The sequence below is a fragment of the Alexandromys fortis genome, unplaced genomic scaffold (assembly GCF_014885135.2).
Source record: "Alexandromys fortis isolate MF-2015 unplaced genomic scaffold, M_Fortis_MF-2015_v1.1 scaffold_421, whole genome shotgun sequence".
NCBI lineage: Eukaryota > Metazoa > Chordata > Mammalia > Rodentia > Cricetidae > Alexandromys > Alexandromys fortis.
In genome coordinates, this window is record NW_026068290.1 from 299,511 (window position 1) to 321,278 (window position 21,768).

Genomic DNA, 21,768 nt, shown 5'->3' on the forward strand with positions numbered 1-21,768 from the left:
TAACAGATATCTCGAGAATCCTTCAATAATGTAGAAGTAAAACAGCACCCCTCAAAATAACTCAAGAAATGAAGATACTCAAAATAACTCATATGCTCTGAAGATTTTAGCAGGGTTGAGGACTTAGCTCGTGGTAGGGTGCTCGCCTAGCAAATGTAAGTTAGGTCTTGGGTTCAATCCTCAGCACTAAGGATAGATATGAGATAGAGATAGATATGAATAGACTATCTAAAGGGGAGAGTGTATGTAAAAAACAAAAATGAAACCTACCCCAATTTATAACAAAGGTTATACTACTAAGAATTTTGGTAAAAAATGAGAAGACATAAAAATCCACTAAATGAGCTGCCACATTAAGAACACAGAGAATGGGAGCTATTTAACCCCAAGGCCAGCTACAGGAAGGATGCTGAGCTAGGTTTGATCCCACGCTCCATAAAAAAATCAGTAACACTAAATGGGGAGCTGGTTGGGGAACAGAAATCAGTGGAACTGATAAAGCTTGTACAGATCCTCTTCAGGAACAAAAATTAGTAAGTATGCATTAATATCAGAAATGGGATGGAGCACATTACCATCAACTACACGAACATTGAGATCAATAATTAAATACTATGAGCAATTTCATCCCAGTGACACCACGAACAAGCATGTCCCTGAAAGACACAAACTCCCCCCAGCATTTCAGAGGGGAAAGAAAACTGATGAGTTGAACGGTCCGCACCTGTGAAAGAAGCCATTATTAAAAATCAGAAAAAGAGACCAGAAAGCTGGCTACACTGCAGAAAGAAGAAACTACCAAACATTTTAGGAAGAAACCGTAGCAATTCAGTTTTGTGCAAACAAATACACGCCCGTCCTGATTAGCCAGACCACACTGTGAAAAGCAAACAAAACCTTTATAGACCAATACTCCTTACTATAATTGATTTTCCGGAGCGATCTTACAGATTTCTGCCTATCTTTGAAATGCCTCTTTATTTTCATTGATGCATGTGTCTACCTTCATACAATACCATACCATGTTTGCTGCTGTAATTTCAAAGTAAGTCTCAAAATAAAAGCCAGATCCAAGGCCATTGGAGCCAAGTGATTGCCAACACAGGTGTGGAGGCAATTAAATCTACTAGGGTGATCTTAGGAAGCGGTACTAGAATCACTAGACACTCATGCCAAATAAACAAGCAAACACACCTCTTATCCTGCATTGCAGACCACACATACAAATTAACTCAAGTAGGAACACAGGTGACTGTAAGGGCTCAAACACAAAGAATGTAGATGAGATTACCCAAGAACTTCTTAGTAGCCATGAGCTTCTTAACTAGGACATCAAAAGTATAGACTACAAAAAGAAAAAGATACTCCTGACTTCATCAAAATATAAAACTTTTATTCCCCTCACAATATATATATGACTAAGAAAATAAAATGTAAACCACAGAGTGATAAAAAAAATCTGCAAAGTGAAGCCTTTAAACAATTTGACCATAAAGCCGAACAGCAGCTGGGTGGTAGAGGTGCACACCTTTGATCCTAGCACTCAGGAGGAACCTGTGAGTTCAAGGGCTGCCTGGTCTACAGAGTGAGTTCTAGGATGGCCAGAGCTACACAGACACTGTCTTGAAAACTCCCCCAAAAGTAATTTTAAATGGAATAAAAAAAACAAGCAAATATAAAAGTTATCCCCAAAAGCTGAAGATGTATGCATGGAGGCTGGATGTGATGGTACATGCCTTTAATCCCCACACTTAGGATGCAGAGGCAGGAAGATCTCCAAGTTCAAGGCCAGCCTGGTCTATATCGTGAGCTGTATGACAGTCAGAGCTATATAAAGTAACCCTGTCTCAAAAAACAAAACAACAACAAAAACGTATGGATGACGAAGGATCAGGGCAAAAAGACAGTCAACATCAATAGTCACCAGCGAAAGGCAAATTATGGTTACAATAAGATGACGCTACTCACCCACTCAAAGGACTTAATTAAAGGCACACACAACATGAAGGATTGCTAAGGCCATGAAGCAAGCAAGCAGCGCTACTATTACTAGTACACCTGTACATGTTAAACAAATAAACACAAAATCCCACTTTGGGGAGTTTGGGGTAATTCTTATAAAAGTTGACTATCTCTTACCACACTCTCCAGCAATCTCTCTCACCTCTAGCTTGACCTGAAAACAGGTGAGACGAAAGTGTATCCCACCAAATCACCTACACCAGTGTCTGCAGTCACTCTCTTCAAATGTGCCCTAAAGCTGAAACTACCTAACTACCCTTCATTGATGAACTGAGCCACAAGGCTGTGATACATCCATGCAGTGAAAGACTAGTACAGAGGAATGAAATGCTGGCACATGCGGCAAAGAACCCTAAAATACGTTATGTGAAGAAATCAAACTGAAGAGGTCACATACTATGTGGTTTCACATCTGATATTACAAAAAAAGGCAGAGCGAGATGGGAAACAGACCAGCGGTTCTTGGGAGCTGGGAGATCAACAGGAAGGAACGAAACCATTCTGGAGGGTGGTGGAGCTGTCTATGCTCTCACTTGCGGTGGTTACTATGAATCTTACGTTCATTAAAACTCATAGAACTAAACACGAGCAAGAGCAGATTGACTGAATGTAGAATAGACTTCGCTTTTCACAATGCGATTGGGAACAGCTTCTTCCCAATGATGAGCACCCAGTGTAGCCTCTATGGGGTCAAACAGGGCTCGATGACCAGTCTCACGCTTGTCACTCTGACATCAGCCTGTGGCTGCCCCTGAGGAGGACTTCCTGACTTCTCAGTATTTTAAGACACACCTCAACTGCAACATGTGTAACCTCACAGCTGCAGGCCTGCTTCTCGACTGCTTTCCTTGTGAGTCACAGTTTGCTGTGGTGTTCAATATCAAAATATTTTCCGTAAAATTGACTGGAGTGACTTGTGACTGTAAATGGGAACTAAATTGTTTTTCTTCTTCCCTTCTGTGTATCAGACGTATCATCTACTGCAATCTGCTCAAGACTGAAAACAAAACCGGCTCTTTGTGTGGGAGTGGCAGGTGATCACGATCTGTTGTTTGAATCTGCTTCAGGAGGGAGGACTCTACCCATGAGTTCACATTACAAATTACCATCACACAGAAACCACGGAGCTTCCTCCCTGAATATCAGTCCCTGCATTTTTCCAGTTGGAATGTGGGGGCTTTCAAGGTCCCTGACTGGTCACTAAGGCCACTCTGAGTCACCCAGTGCAAAACAGACTGAGATGGACAATTCTGAATTGAAAAAACTAGGTAGGTATTATCAATACAAATCTGGGTCCACAGGAGTATCAGGAAAAGGATGAATGCCATTGAAAAAAATATTTTTAGGAAAGAAACATGTCATAGTATAAATCTTCATGTAATTGGCCAGCAGAAAACATGGAGTCTGAGGATGACGCTATGCTTAGAATCTTAACTACTGCACACATCTATCTGATTAGCCATCTATTTCAAGAGAGCTGGAGAGAAGAGCCGGCTTTTGATTTCTCGGTTATTTCTGATAACACACACCTTTCTTTCTAAGCTTGTATTCTAAACTAGGGCTCAGTTGGAGCAGAAACAAAGGGTACTTTCCCATTGCTGAGCACAATGCTCACCAAGGTCGGTCAGCCGAGAAAATGCTGCCAAACAATCTAATCAGGTAACATATGCCATAAGCAATAAGGGCACACCCAGGTCAGACGAAATACCAACAGAGGACAATAAGTCACAACATTAATAACGGGGACAGCTTCCTCTATCCACCTAGAGGGATTCCTGCTTTGCAAAGGAGGGTCAGAAACATTATCCCACTTGGTTTTCACCAGCTCCTCCTAAGTGTTAATAAAGAACAACACCACAAGTTTACAAAACCTGTGTAGGATTCCACAGTCACAGGAATGGAAATCTGGAGTTCTCTGACTACGAACCCCAGAACACCTACCCCAGGTAGGTAGACTGTAGAACTTTCATCCGAGGAGAGAGCAGGTAAATGTGAGCAATGCCAGTGACCAGATGACTGACTGGAGAATGGGAAATTGGGTTTCACTCCCAGTACATCATTCTTCGCTGTAAATTCTCAGGCCTGCGTACGCATATTTCCTCCTTCCGTTCCTTCCTTCCGTCCTCCCCTTGAACGTCTTCCTCCCTTCCTTCTTTTGTCCCTCCTTCTGTGTTTGTCTCTTCCCTCCCTCCTCTCTCTACCTCCTCTCCTCCATACTTCCATCTTTCCTTCCAGAAACATCCACTACATACCCTCCCTGTGACAAGCAGCTGCATTATGAATACAGAAATTAGAACTGAACCCAATCTAGCCCTACCTTCAGAAAACCTGCAATTCAATAGAAACGCATGACAGTAAAAAAATAAAAGGTCACAGATGCTCTGCAGAAAAGAGGAACAATACAGACTGGATACACAAATAAAAACTGGCAGGCTGAGGAGGTTACTAAGCAGGGAAGAACACAGGCTGCTCATCCAAAGAACCAAGGTTCAATTCCCACCACCTACATGGCAGTTTAAAACCATCTGTAGCTCCAACCTCAGGGCATCTGACAACCTCCTATACCTCTGTAGATACCAGGCATCCACATGGGGTACCTACACAGATGTAGACAAAACACCTGTACATGTTGAATACACCCAAAAATTTGAAAGACTATAGACAAGGGCTGGGGTGTGGCTCAGCTGGTGGAGTGCTTGTCTAATATGCCCAAAGCCCTGGTCATAAACTGCAAGTCCTGCGGCATATCTCTAATCCTAGCTAGCAATCAACAGGCAGTAAGTTCAAGGTCTGGGCTATACAGATATCTCAAATACCAGGACAAGTGCCCTATCTTAAAATATAAAATAAAAAGAAGACTGGTCAAATCAAAGACACCTCATGTCCTCATAGAGAAGGAAGGGGGTGACACTTGAGTCAATGCTTCTCAGGTAGACTAAGTAGAAGAGCTTGGCAGGACACAACACGGCCTGGCACACCACGAGTGTGGCCTGTGTGGCTAATGGCATCTTGCTCTAGTGCCTGGTGGCAGGTGAAGTGAGAAGGACAGTGGCAAGGCTTGGAAGCTTGAGGCCATGCTGAGGAGGGTGTCAGCATACATTCCCTTACAGGACTAAACTAAACTTCCATATTCTAAGATATGCACAAATTTGTAAGGCTTTTCTGCAAGGAATGGTGACTTGCACCAGCTACTAAGGCATAATATCAATTCTTAGAACATTGCAATGTGTGTAAGTTTGGTTTGGTTCATACAGTCCTATTACTTAATAAAAAAAATACTACATTTGCTATTGACTAAATGATTTCTCTTCATTTGTTCTCATTTTGTTGTAAATAAGCAGTCACCTTGTTAGAAGAGAACTAAACTACCAGGATAACTACAAAGTAGCTGAGAACATCATGAATATTTCACGTGTGTGTATGTGTGTGTGTGTGCACGTGCACACGCACGCTTACATGTGTGTTTCTGTTTTTTAAATAGAGTCTCTAGTACAACAATTGACCTCAAACTCCCTATGTATCTGCAGAAAAGCTTGGAATGATCTTCCATACCTCACCTAAGGAATACTGGGACAGCATGCATGTGCCAATCACGTTTAGCTTATACAACACTGGGTATCAACCCCAGAGTTTCATGCATTCTAGGCAAGCATTCTACCAACTCATCTACACCCCGAACCTGAAAATACATATTTAAACAAAAAAATGAAATATTTTAAGTTATTCCACTTTATCTGTCTTTAACTCAACCACCTAACCCTAAAGTAAATGTCTGGTGGGTGAGAAGAATGGGATTCTGACTGCAAACTTTGCTAGTTTCTCGGGTATAAACACATAAAATAGGTCACATGCCCCTGTTTTGCTTTGATGGCTAGTAAACCCCTTTTAAAATCTGAGCATGAGAACCAGGGTAAACAAAAGTGTTTGGTCAGCACACTTGCTTGTGAACCCTGGCTAACTGTGGACAAAGTCCACATCTACAAAGCAATTACAATGGGTGAGAGAGTTAGCATGAAAGATAAGGTGACCAATCAGCAAAACAAAGTCAAGACAAGCGCCATCCTTAGCCACCTTTTCTGAGTATATACAGTAAAAATGAATAAGGAAACAGTACCACCTTCCTAGAAAAACTGAAGCCTAGTGACCTCTTTATGTGTTTAACATTCAGGGAAAAAACAATTGAAGAAAGTAATGTGGGGTGAAGTCTTCTTCTCTCAATGTCTATGAGTACCAGTTTACTAGAAACTTTTATCAGAAACCTTCCACAGAAAACTAAGCTAGTATGTATGTTTGCTGAACACTGCACAGATCGTGTGTAAATGGACATGCACATGGTCCATCAGCAGTACTCAAGCTCCGTGTACAGAAGAACTGGCACCAGCCAATGACAGAAAGAGACAGGCACAGATGGCACCAGGTGGACAAGGGACAGTCACCGCTATGCTAGGCTTCCTCTGCAGACCATGAGCTTGGTTCCCACAGGGAAAGGGGTGTGGGAAACATGGGTAGAAGGAGACAAGAGATGACCTGAATTAATCCTATTGCTCCCCCTTCTTGAAGGGTCAGAATCAGGCCTCCCTGCAGCTGCTTAGCAGTGGCTCTCACCCGTCCTAATGCTGCAGCCCTTTAATACAATTCCTCATGTTTTGGTGACCCCCAACCATAAAGTCATTTCATTGCTACTTCATAACTGTACTTTGGTTACTGTTTTGAAATGCAATATAAATATCTTATATGCAGGATATCTGATATGTGATCCCAATGCGGGTGGCGACCCACAGGTTGAGAACTTCTGGTTTGGAGCCTTCCTTGAAGTGCTAAGTGTGAGAAGTCGAGTCCATCACCACATGCTGTAGGGCCTACTGTCCTACACACCGAGTCCCCAACTACCTGCTCCTGGTAATTATGTTTAGGAATCTCTTAATAATAATAAACCTGCCTCACATTAAGCCCCTGTAATGCAGACCTTCTCCCATACATGTTAATCCAAAGCTCAATTCAATGTCTACATATGTCAAATTGAGGATATGGAAACCAGGAGGCTTGACTAGGTCCACTTGGCTAAAACCTGCCAAAACTGTAACTCAAATGTGAAATCAGTGTGGCCCTAACATATCACACTTTTGACACTGTACCACAATGCTAATCTCTCTTTACAATGAGACTTACAATCATAAAATATTTTACTGCCTCTTCTCAAGTTATAAAGTCAGAATGTCATGCCTGTGTCCCTGTAAAAATCAGCCTTCCTGTGTCTCACTATTTTTATTTATAAAATACAGATAACAGCAATTCTACAGTCCATGGCTGTTGTAAAAATTAAGACAATACAAAGCTCTGACGGAAGCAGATGACTTAAAAGTAAGCACTTTCATTTTTCCTTTCTTTTTAAAGATATTCCATTCTAATTGTAAATACTTGTGAAGGGGCAGGCTATGTGATGAGGGATTCCTCTCTGTACACTGTGAATATGTTTTCTTATCATTGGTTAATAAAGAAGCTGCTTTGGCTTGTGGCAGGGAAGAATAGAGCTAGGTGGGAAAACTAAACTGACTGCTGAGAGGAAAAAAAGGCAGAGTCAAGAGAGACACATGTAGCCACCAAAAGGAGACAGACAGATGCCGGACAGAACTTTACTGGTAGGCCATAGCCACATGGCGATACACTGGTTAATAGAAATGGGTTAGTTTAATATGTAAGAATTACTTAATAAGAAGCCTAAGCTATGGCCAAGTGGTATAATTAATATAGTTTCTGTACAATGATATTGGGTCTGGGCAGCCAGGAAAGAACAAGCAGTCTCCTGACTGTAGGTACATGCGTGTGTGCGTGCAGGTGCCTATAGTGCCCAGAAGACAGTGTCGGATCCACAGAAGCTGATTGTGAGCTCTCTAGTCTGAGTACTAGGAGCTGAACCTGGGTCCTGCACAAGAGCAGTACTCCCTCTTACCCAGCATCCTGAGCATCTCTCCAGCACCACCACCGTTTCTTGAAATAATGTGGACATGACTGCAAACAAGGAGTTTATATTGCATGTGCAGGTGGTATAGTGGGAAGTGGAGCTGCCTTCTAGCAAGGTCATATATTGTTCTGTACAGTGTAAACTACACTCTTTTACAATCACATGATGTACCATTTTGATATAGAGAAAAACTACTGTATGTTAATTAGTCTTGCAAAAGATGTCCAGCAGATATATAAACAGACTACACCAGAAATAGCATGATACAGATGGTCTTGGGTTTCTAGATACACTCAATTGAAATGTGTAGCATTGTACAACTCAAGTTCCATTTGTATGCAACCCCTCCAAGAACACACCTACTCCAGAACGTGTGTCACACATCTGTGATAGATGTCACAGCCATTCACATCTCAACCTTGCTGCTCTCATCTTCCTGGTAATCATGACAAACCTTCCATCACAGGGCTTCCTTCCAGTCATTCATTCCCTTTTGCTAAAGTCCCAAAAGGGCTGATACAGTTATTAGCTTAAAAACATAGCAGCAGAGTTAAGCTAGGAGAAAAATAAAACAGGACCAGTGAAAAGTAATTTTAATAAGCAAGTAAAGACCCCCAGGTCACAGAGGGGTGGATCATAGAGCCACTGGACTCCCAATGTCCTCAACTTGAGGGGAAAGCAGCTGCATGGTGATCCCCATGTGAGGAGCCCAAAGATCCCTCTGGACCAGCCTGCTTATTGCTACACAGACCTTGGGGCTGCATCTATCCCACACCCTCCTCCCCTTCCATATCTTCCTTCCACCTTTTCCCCAAGTAAACAAGACTAAAGGACCACTCACTCACTTTTCCTTGGGTGTCCCAGCTTCCCATACTTCCCCCGAGGCTCCTGCAGAGCTGTTTAAACTTCACCTAGGTTACCCTGTGGACCCTGGCAGCCCAGCTCAATAGCTCTCTGGGAGCCCTGTACAAAGTGAAGGAGCAGTGGCACACAGGCTATTCAGTGCAGTTCCTGATTGCACATGTGGGAAGGAGAGAAACTCATTGTTTCCCGGAGCTGAAGGAAGTCCTACCTCCACAACTGAGGCCAGTACAACAGAAGCTGTTCGAAGCCACTCCCCCCACCACTCAGCAGAAGCCGAGAAGCTGGATCACAAAAGCTGAACAGAGGGCTGGGGAGGAGCCCATTCTACTGTAAGTGGTTGCCACGCAAGCACAAGGAGCTGAGTTCAACCCCCAGAAGCCACACAAAAATACCAAGGCGGTGACACATTTTCATGATCTCAGCACCGGGGAGGCAGAAACAGACAGGCAGGATCCTTGGGGCTGGCTGGACTGACAGCCTAGCCAAACTGAGTAAGAGCCAGGCCAGGAATTCTGTCTCTAAACAAACAAATAAAAGCCTCCCCCTCCCACACACACACGTGTGCACACACATGGACACGAGTGTGTGCATGATGAGATAAGGGGCAGAGAGGTGGAGGCTGAGAGTGTGCAAGCAGGCTGTCTTGTTTGCACTCAAGAGCAATGCATCCTCTCATAGATCTTCCCTTTTCATTAAGACTCTGTCTTGATATATTGATTCCTGTCACTGCCTCAATACATTTTATTGTCCTTTCTATTTTTACTGTGATCAATCCCCAGATACTTCTCAGAATTCCTCAGACTTTCTGCTGCCTTAGGCCCTGACTTGGGCCTTTGGTTCCCTTTAACTCTGATGATGAGCAAAAACATCTTTTACTGTCGTTGCTGATCTGCCCTGGCTGCGGGCCTAACTCCCCACCTAGTCACTGGGCTGTCCCCACAACAGGGACTGGCAGTGAGTATCTTCAACACAGAATGAAGGACAGCCACTATGCCCTACAAACAGCATAAACAACAATGCAGAACATGTATCTAACTAAATAAGGCATTTAAAAATAATATTCAAAAACTGATGAAAAAATAGTTTTTAAATAATTTGTTCTCTTTCATGAACACAGGAGAAATACACAGTAGGAGAAAAATGACCAGATGAGATGACCAAGGAGGGAGGAATAGGGCAAGAGAGAGTAACGGGGTGAACATGAGCAACATCCATAGACATGTACGCGGATGCCATAATTAAACCCAGAATTCAGTATACCAACTAAAAAGTAAACGATAATCTGGCCATATTTAGTTTGTTAATTTTATGTAATGATTTTCCTTAAAATATTAACTAATTTGAATTATCATATATGATGTCTATTTTGAAATAGACATTTTGTAGAGTTAATTTTTTGGTCTAAATTATAAATGTGATAGTTTTTAAAAAGCTACATCCTTGTTAAATATGGTTGATACTTTTGTCACCAAGAAATACAAATTACATAGCTAGGTGGTGACACACACCTTTAATCCCAGCACATGGGAGGCAGAGGCAGGCGGATCTCTGTGAGTTCGAGACCAGCCTGGTCTACAAGAGCTAGTTCCAAGACAGGCTCTAAAGTTACAGAGAAACTCTGTCTCAAAAAAACATAAATAAATAAACAAACAAACAAATAAGAACTACAAATTGGCACAAAGTAAAAGTTTGTCTTGGAACAATGGAAAATATAGACATTATTAAAACACAGCCAACAACTATTGGTCTCTGAGCTTCAACCCCACCCTCCTCTCCGAGACTGAAGACACAAGGCCTGAGACTGACAAAGTCATCCCTTGGCCAGGTGTATCTGCGAGGTTCTCCCAGGAGGATGGCTGGAGGTTAAATGGAAACTGCACTAAGGAGGCAGAACTACCCCTTTGCCATTTGCTCACTGCCCTGTCCCTGCTGCTCCAACCACCTGCCACTGTTCCTCACTGCTCCCCTCCAGAGGTGCCAACAGGTTCCAGCAGCACCTGGCTCTGGTCTTCATTTCTTCTCTTTACTCCTGAAGGTGGCCTCTATGATTCCCTTTAAGGTGCCAGTAAAGCTGGCTGATGTCTTATTCGCATGGGCCAAAACCCCGGCTTTAGTGGCCCCTTTTTCAAGTCCCAGACGCCCCTTCCTGGGGACAACAACCTCTCCTCAAAGCTCTCAGCTACACAGGACCCTCCTTTCCACAAGCCCAAGCCCGAGAATTACTATATGTTTAAGTCAGTCTGGACTTTACACTCATTACTCCAAAATCCATTCAACTAGTTTTAATTCTCTCTATTAAAATACCTGGTATAGCCCCTGTTTTCTTAGCTGTGCCATAACTAATATGTGCTATTCTCTTTACTTTCCTCTCACTCAATTTTGCACCCATAGATGATTCAAACATGTACAGAAACAAAGGGTACAAAGATAAAGACAGCTGCAAAGCTAAAGCAGCTACAACTGGATATTTCATGAATAAACTTCCTCATAAATTAATCTATTATAGTCTTTTAACATCAAACTTCATGCAGTTGTACACATTTTAGGTTCTGTGAAAAAAAACAGGTCTAATTTTACATTAGAAGTTAAGTAGACTATTATATACAATAGTGAATATATATTACCACTCAGTGAATTCTTAGCTTGGATTTAATATGCCAATTTAAAAAGTATCTCAGAATAAATCTAACATTTCAAAACAACTTCATTATAAAGACAATCACACAGCAGGCAACACACACAGGCTTGCTAGCACCAGGACTTGCTTATAATCAGTGAGTTCATAACCCACATTTATAACACAACACAGATTAGATAATGAAGTGCCTACATGATTGCCAAACTGTTATTAGCCTCTAGTTTAAAGCGAGTTTGCTGATCTCAAAGACATTAATTGGAACGCCACTCAATAGTCACTAGAAACTAATTTAAAAGTACATACACTCATAAAAATTCTGGTCCTTTACTTAACATTTGGTGACAAAACAATTTGGAAATTCTGCCTTTAAAACCTTCTACCACACAATATATTGTAAGTTATTAATACAAACTCTACTTGGATGTCTCTATTAACAACCATTTACATATTTTTATTGTTTAATATAAAACTTACTGTAAACATAACTAGAATGTTTCTGGACTTAATTTGCCATTACCATTTGGCTTTGTTTCATTTATTTGTGTGTTTATGTGTACGTGTGTGTGTGTGTGGACATGTACGTGTGTGTGTATGTACATACCACAGCACATATATGGAAGTCAGAGGATAATTTGTAGGAATTAGGTCTCACCTTCTACCATGTAGGATAAAATGAAATGATTAGACTCGGCAGTAAGCATGGGTACTGACTGAGCCATCTCAGCAGCCAACCACCTACTGTCTAAGACCATAAGTCTATGGGTTTGCTAAAACATCCACCGTTCCTAAGTCTGTCTCAAAAGAACCACAAAGGACCTTTCTGCATTTCCAACTTTCACACACTCTAAGACAGATAATCCTGCCTTCTCTCATTCTAGTCTGGAGTTGGAATCGGCTAGCCTCCTGGGGTCTGTTTGCAGCCTCCTCCCCATCCTGGTCTCCCTTAGGACGGATTCCAGTTTGACAGGACTTTAAGGAAGGCTTGATACAATAAAGTTAGACATAAAGCATTAGGTTAACAAATCATCCATTTGCCGGTTTATATGCAACCATAAATTATAGCATTCAAAGTTCTGAAAATGCTGACTTTATAGCTAACTTTGACTCTAAATTAAAATGCTTTAAATGCATTTAAAATGCTTAGAAAGTGTGAGTTTTTTATTTCTGCTCTAACTGACATATGTTAGACATACAACTAAAGCTTGATGTCATTCACATGGCAAATGCCAACGACAGCTCTCTGACCACAAAGTCACATGGGGGTGGAGCTATGGGGCAGGAAAGCAAGTGTGGACCATTATATTTCACAGGGTCCTTCTTCCTTCTCCAGCAGCATCAATGGTGAATGCCCTTATTTAATGTCTGGTGATAAAAAAAATCGTTACTTCCCTCTATCCCAAGCATCCTGTTCACATATTACTTCTTCCCTGGTTTTTCATACATGTATCATATGTTTATAAACATCCTTGGCTAAATTAATAAGTTGAGAAACACTACATGAAAACAAAAAAATATGTTTCAAACATATTTTATTTGACTTATAATGGAACTAGCATTTGCACCCCAGTTACTACAGCATTTAAATGCAAGTTACACTTACTCCTTTTTTCAGGTTTTGTCTCTGACTGTTTCCCAACTGAAAGATTTATTTTAATAGTTCCAAGGTCTGTTAACTTCTAACTCTGACATTATGAATGTTCGTCACGGGGCAATTAATTTCCTAAAATGTGTTTTGTAGAAGCTGTGTTTGCTCATGTCAGGTTGTAAAAAGCCACCTATAAGAACGGCTTAAAGCAACTGCCAGTCTCTGTGGCAATTAACCTGCCCTGCCTGGCCTTGGCTGACTTAGTTCTGCAACCTTCCTGGCCTAGGAAGGGCGTGGCATCACCTGCTAGACAGAAAAGACTTGTACTACTGAGAGGACAATAAAATAAATCCATCAGCTTTCGGCTTTAAAAAGTCATGTAAATTTAAAAAGAAACTTCCAATAACAATAACTTTGCATCACTCATCCCCGGGTCCTCTGAACACCTGGTCAGAGCTTTCCAGACGGGGAATGCTCAGCCTTGTGAGCTGAAACAGGACACATTCTGCTGAGCACCTCTCACAAAAGGCCAGATCTCACTGCAGCCAAATGCAGAATGGATGTTTATAAGAAAACAGGGAATGGCCAGGCAGTGGTGGTGCCTGCCTTTAATCCCAGCACTCCAGAGGCAGAGGCAGGTGGATTCTGTCAGCTTGAGGCCAGCCTGGTCTACAGAGTAAGTTCCAGGACAGCCAGGCCTGCACATAGAAACCCTGTCTGGGGGCGGGGAAGGAGAGGGGGAGTGATTAGGGAGTTGTCGCTTTTTACTGGGGTTAATGATCTTTCTACCAGAATACACACTGGAGGTTGGCACATAATAAACTTGGTAAATATAACTTCTTGGCAACAAAAAGAATGTGTTAATTGTATAATCACAGCTATATTTTAAGTCAGCTTGGCAGAACTAGGGAGTCATACCTACTATACACATGGAAAGTCCACTAGAATACGTCCAAAGTCTGTGGCTGCGGGTGATAAAAGTTTAGTGAACTAAGTTCAACAAAGAATGGGCAAGTATATACTGCTTTATGGAGGGAATGGAGAAGGTCTCAGACATGGCCTTTCTTCTCTCCGGCTCTTCTATTATCTTTGAGAGTTTGTTTTAAAATGGCTTTCTATGGAATCTTAAGAAAACTGGGTTGACAATGTATGGACCACACCTTTCTCCCAGGGCAGGAAACAAAACATTATGATAGACAGGACCTGGGGAACACATGTAGGGAATTTTCGAAAGAAAGGATATTGCGTGAGGTTGAAATTCTAAATCCTAATTCCTTGTCTGTGGCAAAGGAAAAATAAAGCCACTATTGTGCCAAACTGAGTTGCCATTAACATAGTCCTTATCTATTGTAGAAAATCCACTCACCAAGTATACTAAAGGACAGCTAGCAGACAGACATGTTATAAATATTCGCCAAATCTTGATTATTTAATTTTCATGACAGGTATATACTACTTAATATCAGGGTACAAAGTAAAGAAGTTAAACGGTAAATATGAGAACAAGAATTACAAACTGGGTCAGTCTGTTTCCAAAAACCTGCATGGTCTACCGCATGGCACTAAACACATAGAAGCTCTTCCGAGTCTCCGTACTGTGGGTAAAACAGCCACAATTCAACAATCTATGGGAAACTCTGTCCCACAAGCCCTCAAAGGTTGTGAGGTTTACACTAGCTCCTGAAACTCCTCTGAGACTATGAGGTCGTAGCACACTGTCGGAGAACGCGATCCATCAGAAGCCCTGACTCCTTTCTGTTGTGCCTCCAGGAAAGGGGACCAAAGGACAGGTCGCCTGAAGACTGGGAATAATCCTACAACCCAGATTCTCCCAAGGAAAATTATCCAGCATTTCCTGCAATGTTCAAAAGCCCTGAGACCAAGAAAAGGAAATACAGTGGCTGCCGCAGCCTGCAGAACACAAGCAGGGAGGTGGAACAAGAGCAGCAACTGCTGGCCTTGGCTCTCACGGTCCCATGCTCAAGTTTAGAAACAAACCTCCTGGGCGGACATCACTTAGCAAGGGGAAATCTAATCAGTACTGACTATGGCTAACTGTTTTACAGTGTATGCCGTGACGGCCACCACCACTACATTACCCAAAGAGACGTTATGCACAGTGCAGTCTTGGGTTACCACACACCGGTTTCTCTGCGTCAGAAGGGGTAATAGATACTGAGCAGCCTGGGATCCAGGCTTTCTGCCAGCGTTAGTCCCAGTATCCCAGAGGACTATAACTGAGAAATTCCCCACTTCTCTGGCTGCCAATAACTTTCCCTCGGAAACAAGGCAGCCGGGAAGCATATATCTAATAATTGTAGCTCATGAACATTTTGAAAATAATCCTGGCACAGTACCTGGCAGATGATCGGCATCCAATAAAATAAAAAAAGCCAAAGTGGAGGTAGAAAAAGAGAAAGGAGAGAGTTTTTAAAAAGCTGTATCTGCATGAGTCCTGTAGTTCCTAGCCTTTTAGCACTAAGAAGCAAATGGGGGAATGAATAAACTTTCAAAATCCTAATACTTTTAAAAAAGACTTTGATGTTTTGTGTCTGCATGAATGCATGCCACAGTGCATTTGTGCCCACTGAGGTCAACTGAGGGTATTGAATTCCTTGGAGCTGGAGTTACAGGCAGTTGTGAGCTTGGTACTAGGATTCAAACTCTGATCCTCTAGAAAAGCAGCTAGTGACTTTAACTGCTGAGCCATCTCTCCAGCTCCATAGTAGTTTTTGATTGATTGATTGATTGATTGATTGGTTGATTAAAAACCTATTATCTTGTCATTAGTATGTCTTAGGGGTTTGGGGTATTGTGGGTTTTACTGTTGTTGTTTATGATTTATTTTTAAGTGTGTGAGAGAGGGCTGGGTGTGTGGACACGAGGACAAGCGCTTTCAGAGGCCACAGCTATTAGAGTCCCCTGGACCCGGGGTTACAGGCAGTCATAAGTTTCCCAGGGTGGGTCCTGGGATCCAAACTGGGGTCCTCTGGAGGAACAGTATGTTCTTGTACATGAGCTCACAGAGACTGAGCTCAGGTCTGCACCAGATGGGGTCCCAGGGCTGAGAGAAGTGGGCACACACTCCCAACCCCAACCCAGAAGCTATCTCCAATTGATAACCATTTGTGAATTAAAAACTACTTTTCTCCAAGAGAGTCTCACTGGGGAAACAAACCACTCTTAAGGGCGGGCCCCATGCCCAGCCATGTATGCCAACACAAAACGAACTCAATGGCATCTTTGGATCTTTGTCTCATAATGTTGTGTCAGGGCATTTTTCTTTTAACCTTACAGGTCCTCTGTGTATATATTATGGCTTCCGGTTTTGTGCTTTTATAGGGTTCCTTGTGTGAGAACACATTATGTCTCTACGTCTATGCGTGCTCCTTGTGCTTTTTTTTTTGGCTCTTTTTTCTTTTTTTATTCTTTGTCCTATTACAAATTGTTTGGGATTTATCTTATTTTATTTCATTATTGGTCCTTAGATGCCTGTTTGCTTTCTGAGGAGAGACAGGAAGAATGTGGAAGTGGAGAGGAACTGGGAGGAGTTGGGGAAGGGAAATGATAATCAGAATATATTGTGTAGGAAAAGATCTGTTTTCAATAAAAGTAAAATAAAAAAGAACAGCATGCGCTCTTAACTCTTAATTCATCTCTGCCACCACAACAACCATCCACAGTTTTTAAACATAGGCATCCCAGGTTCTCCCATACTTGTAGCCCAACAGGAAATTCGTACCATCCTCTTCATCGACAAGCACTCACAATATGGCTCCTGGGGGTAAGACATTTTCAGAGTCTGGCACAACCACAGGAACACATACCATGTCCTGAATGTGAGGTGCTGGAAACCCATGTGCTAAGATGGAGCAGATATGTGAAATATAACCATGAAGCCATGTAACATAGAAAACAGAAGAGCAGTGTCACAGAACCCCAATGTGGGAGAGTAACCGAGTTGTCGGTCTATTGCTTTGTTGGCCGTTGCCCTTGTAAAATCCCTAGTAATGAGTGGTTGGCCCCCTTCTGCCTGCACACTTGCAGTAAGAGACTACCTGTCTCGATTCGCAGTTCACACCATCTATGGCTATTCACCTACTAATTCTACACAAAGGCAGAGTGCTTCAAAACAGAAATATGCGCAGTGGGAGAAGAGCAATGAGAATGCTGAGCAATAAGTTATCGAGGTGCCTAATTACTTAGAGAGGTGTCTAATTGTCAAGTTTCCATCGAGGTTTCCTTAATGAGGAATTGAGTGGTAGTAGGTACACCTATGCCATGCCACTTTCGTTCAGGCAAAAGTGACTGCTTCTCAGACTACTGACAACTGGGTAATTTAAGGGGGAAACAAGTCCTAGAAAAAAAAATCTATGAAATTTTTTGAATTATGAAAAAAGCTATGTTGAAAAATAGCTAAAACATTTGTTATTGCTACCACATCTGAAATTATTTTAATGTCAGGAATATTCCCATATAAAATATATAAATAGAATTTTCTAAGAATCATCAACTAATTTTTCAATATATTCTATTCACTGTGATTTAAAATAATGTGTGTGTGTGTATGTGTGTGTGTGTGTGTGTGTGTATGTATGTGTTCAACCACTGGGATTCAGACAAAAATGGTGTTGCTGCTTGTAGTTGATCACCTAGTACACGAACCATGATGATTTCTGCTATTACCCCATTTGCAAGAGTTCCAGGTATGAACAGACAACTTTCAGTATGAACTTGGGCCCTTGTACAGCTGGTTGATTAGAGAACCATTTTGCTTGCTATTAATTGATTAAAATGGTAGCACTAATGAATCAATTATATCAAAATCCCTTTCCTCCATCAGCACCACCACCAAAGGACCAGAGCAAGGTAAAAACAGGAAGAGGAGAGAGGTACCACTTGACTCTTACCACTTGGCCCGTTGGGTCTATCCTCGCTGTATCTCTGGAGGACTGCGGAGGATGGGCTTCCCAACTCACCTGTGTTTTGAGAATGATACCCACAAATTGAAGTTTTCACCAAAATCCCATAGATCTCTAATTTGAGCTACCCTCTGGAAAAACAGTGCAAGGCCATGACCCTTTATGACAGAAGTAGGAGAGGGACATGGGCATGAGCACTTTTGTGCTCTGCCCCCTGTAGATGCTCAAAGAGCAGCTGCCTCGGAGCAGGCTGCCAACACTACTCAGTCTCTAGGAACACAGCAAGAAACTGTGCCTGTACAACCCAGTCACAAGAGCAAAATGACTCTGGGCCCTCTCGAATGCCTTCTGTAGATTTTTTTCCCCATGCATTACCAATACAACTTATGGACTGGATATGTCCAATCAGAGCTGACTTATACTCGTCTTGAGATGCACTGGGCAATGAAACCTCTTCCATATTTTCACACACACCCCTAATTGGTAAGTCCCATTAGGCATGTATTACTGACAGCACAGCCATGCCCAACATGCTTTCTCTTTAGACCACCCTGTAGAAATAAAATACAGCTTCAGAAGCTGGTCTACAATACACACGCATTGTGCATGAGATGTGTAAATGAGTGTGGGGGAAAAAAAAACGATGAAGTCAAGATAAAAACCAAAGATAGGAAGGAGAAGGAACGATGTGGTCAGCTTGGGTGAGAGTGGAGAGGAAGCGGGGCGTGAACGCACTGAACTTCAAGTTCTTCCGACACAGAGTGCTATCTCCATTTTCCTTTAGGAAGGTTGGAACTTGAGAAAGGGAACCCAAAAGGCATTAAAGAGAACTTCCTATGAATCAGTTTTAGAAGTACTGTGTCTAAAACGCAAAACCACGCCAGTGGTTCCGGATAAGAACGGCAAGGGACACAGTCACTGCACTGAAGACTGCTCACAGACAGAAGCAAAAGCAAATCCATGCAGGCGGAAAGCCCACACAAAGGAACAGGAGGCACAGAGAGAGGATCAGACAGAACTCCTGTCCTTGTATCTGTCCACACCAAGGCTTTTTAGACAGGGATGGCCTCCAGCAAGTGACTCCATGCATTCGGATCTCCAGAACTAGAGATAAGCCATTCTGACACACTGGAAAGTTCCAGCTGTCCAGTCCATGCTTATGCTTACTCTTAGAAAGTGACTTGTGTGTCTTGGGTTATAAAAGCAGGTCTGTCACGCTGCTCAGCATCACTTTCTTAAGTAAATTCAGAGACATTTATTGGCCCTTGTTAAAAGCTGAATGCTCCAAAGTCTCTCAACGTTTATTCCAAAGTCCTCCCAGAGGGTTTCCTAGGAAAACTGACTGGAGTCCTGTGGGAATAACGGGCATGGAAGGGCTATGAACTTCTTAAACCTGCCCTTGCTTGGTTTTCTAAGGAACAAATGGAAGGAAACACAAACCAGATGGGGATCTTCAGAATAGCTGAGCTAGATAGGAAATTCTGTGAACCTACTTGAGATTCACACTGGTGTGACAGTTAGACGCTGCAAATTCAGAGGTATGACTGGAAAGACTTCATTCGAAGGGAAGTAAAATTCCCTGTTTCGGGGTAAGTAGCATAAGACAGCTTGTTCACACTAATTCTGAAGCCAGCAGCCTACACACTAGCTAGAACGTAAGTGAATGCATGCAAGCCTGGGGAGTGGGGGGGGGGGTCTTCAGATCCACACACCACCACCTGAATTCCTCATGGGCCAGAAGCAGATACAGAATCTATCTGACATTTGCTAAAATGTATTATACAATATTTAGCGTATTTTTTTCACCCAGATTTTAGCGAGGGCAAAGCAGCACCACTCCTTTGATATGGCTTTCCGGTTACACCTGAACCCTCCCGCAAGAACAAAGCAGAGGACACGTGAAAGTATCTGCAAATGTCCAGTTCCCATCATTTTGGAACCAACAGCACCCCGTCATGCTATGACTGAATGCTGCTCCCAAAGCTGGCCATTTTCAGCCCCCAGGAAGGGGCTCTGACTTGTATAATGTACGAACCGAATGCAGTGATTTAAAGAAACTCAAAACTAAACTCTGGCTAGATAGTGCCATGAAACAGGGCTGTAAGAATATCAGCAGAGGAGAATCAGGAATGAGTTTCCAGTGTTAGCCTATCACTGTACTTTCACAACTGCATTATATGCATATTTGAGAACCACAGCTCATTTCCCTGCTGATTCCCACGGGAAAACCCCAAAGCTAACCCTAAGGCTACCTCCACATTATAGGCGAGCACCACGGCTTCACCCAGGCGCAAGCGGTACTTACAGATTTTGCCCTCGTCTCTGGCGAAGGGGAAGCAGCAAAGCTGGCCCATGGCCCCGGCTTTCCTGGAGGGCACCCCACCGGAAGGCTGCGGCTAATCCGCGTCTGTTTGGAGGCAGCCTGCAGCTGGAGCTCGGGAGTGCTGAGTGAGAGCAGGCGCTCAGCACCTCCGCAGAGAGAAAAGGAAGGGAACTCTGCCTTGCAAAAAGGCTCCTCCTCCCGGCCCTCCAGATCCAGCGACTGCTCTGGGACGCGAGCGAAGTGGCCATATGCTCGCCTAATTTTTCCAGTACCCGGAGATAAGGACACGTGTGGAAGCCAGGTTGTCAGCATGTGTCTTTAAAAAGGTAAAGGAGAATGACCGGGTCCTTATTCATACAGATCAATACAGCAATTACACATGCAATTCAAACCGGGGTTTAAGAAAAAAACTAAACCATCATTTCTGTCTGCTATTTAAAGAGGAAGAGCTTTCTTTAATGCCCAAGAGACTTTTGTTTGTCGTCCTTGTACAGAGAAACCCAGCACAGCAGAACACTGGAAATTCCACTTGTCTCAAGTACCATTAAATACCTAACAAACTGTATAAACAATAGAGATGGGTGGGGGAGGTGGGAATCAACTATTATTTGCACTTAACACGGATCTTCAAAGTTCCTTATCTGTTTGTCGAAACATTCCCTTATTCTCCTACTAAAGCACTGGTCAATATGAATGAAATCGGAAACTGTAGCCCAGAAAATAACCACAAATCTTGATGTACGACTGAGAAACAGATCCGGAACAAATAAGGGCATCATTCTGAAAGAAGCCACAAGGTGACTGCCAAATTCAAGGGCAGCAAAACTACTAATTTCAAAAGGCATGATATCATTTGAGATTTATAAGGTAACAATAGACTTCCTGTAGCTATCTAGAAGCTGTTGTCTCCTTCAGGGTGTGGCCATGTGTGTTGTCAGGGCAGGAATGAAAGACTCTTAGTGCAGCTTCTTCCTTCGCTCCTACATGACCTGGCTAGCCATCCACATCAATCTGCCGAGCTTCCAAGGAGAGGGAAACACGGTGAAAATTCCCAGTGGATCTGAACACAGCACAACTACCTTCATAGCCACGCAAACCAGGAGAGTGTACACTTTAGAAAAATAAATTCATTAATCTTAAAAATTCTAGGTGTTGCATTTAAAAAAAAAAAGCTGACCTGCAGTAGAATACAATTTCAACAGCCTTCTCCCAAAAAATTTTGATGGCACTTGTGCCTGAACTTAGAGCCTTGGGCATGCTAGCTTGTGTAGTTTACACACCACGACGCTACATCCCGAGTCACCACCCCCATAAGAGAGAAAGTCTCCCTATTAGACAGGCAGGCCTTGAACACACTTTGTAGCCAAGCAACACTTGTTATCTTCCTGCTTCAGCTACTCCAGTAGCTGTAGCTGGGACTGGAGGTGTGAACCGCGACATATATATTAGAAT

General features: G+C 42.6%; 1 protein-coding gene across 3 annotated transcripts in view; it reads right to left on the minus strand.

The window, feature by feature from the left end:
* The window catches only part of LOC126494863 (A-kinase anchor protein 7), a 31,504-nt gene extending 10,863 nt beyond the window's left edge, over window positions 1-20,641 (minus strand). For 2 of the 3 annotated variants that reach the window (XR_007590088.1, XM_050132312.1), the window contains exons 1-2: window positions 20,299-20,641; window positions 17,982-18,050 (exon numbers count right to left, since the gene is read on the minus strand). Coding sequence is in view for 2 of the 3 variants with exons in the window: in XM_050132312.1 (XP_049988269.1) it covers window positions 17,982-18,050; window positions 20,299-20,347 (118 nt within the window). In the remaining variant the exon portion in view is untranslated. The remainder of the gene's footprint in view (window positions 1-17,981; window positions 18,051-20,298) is intronic. The other variant, XM_050132313.1, reaches the window with a different exon arrangement.
* Window positions 20,642-21,768: the final 1,127 nt, after the last annotated feature.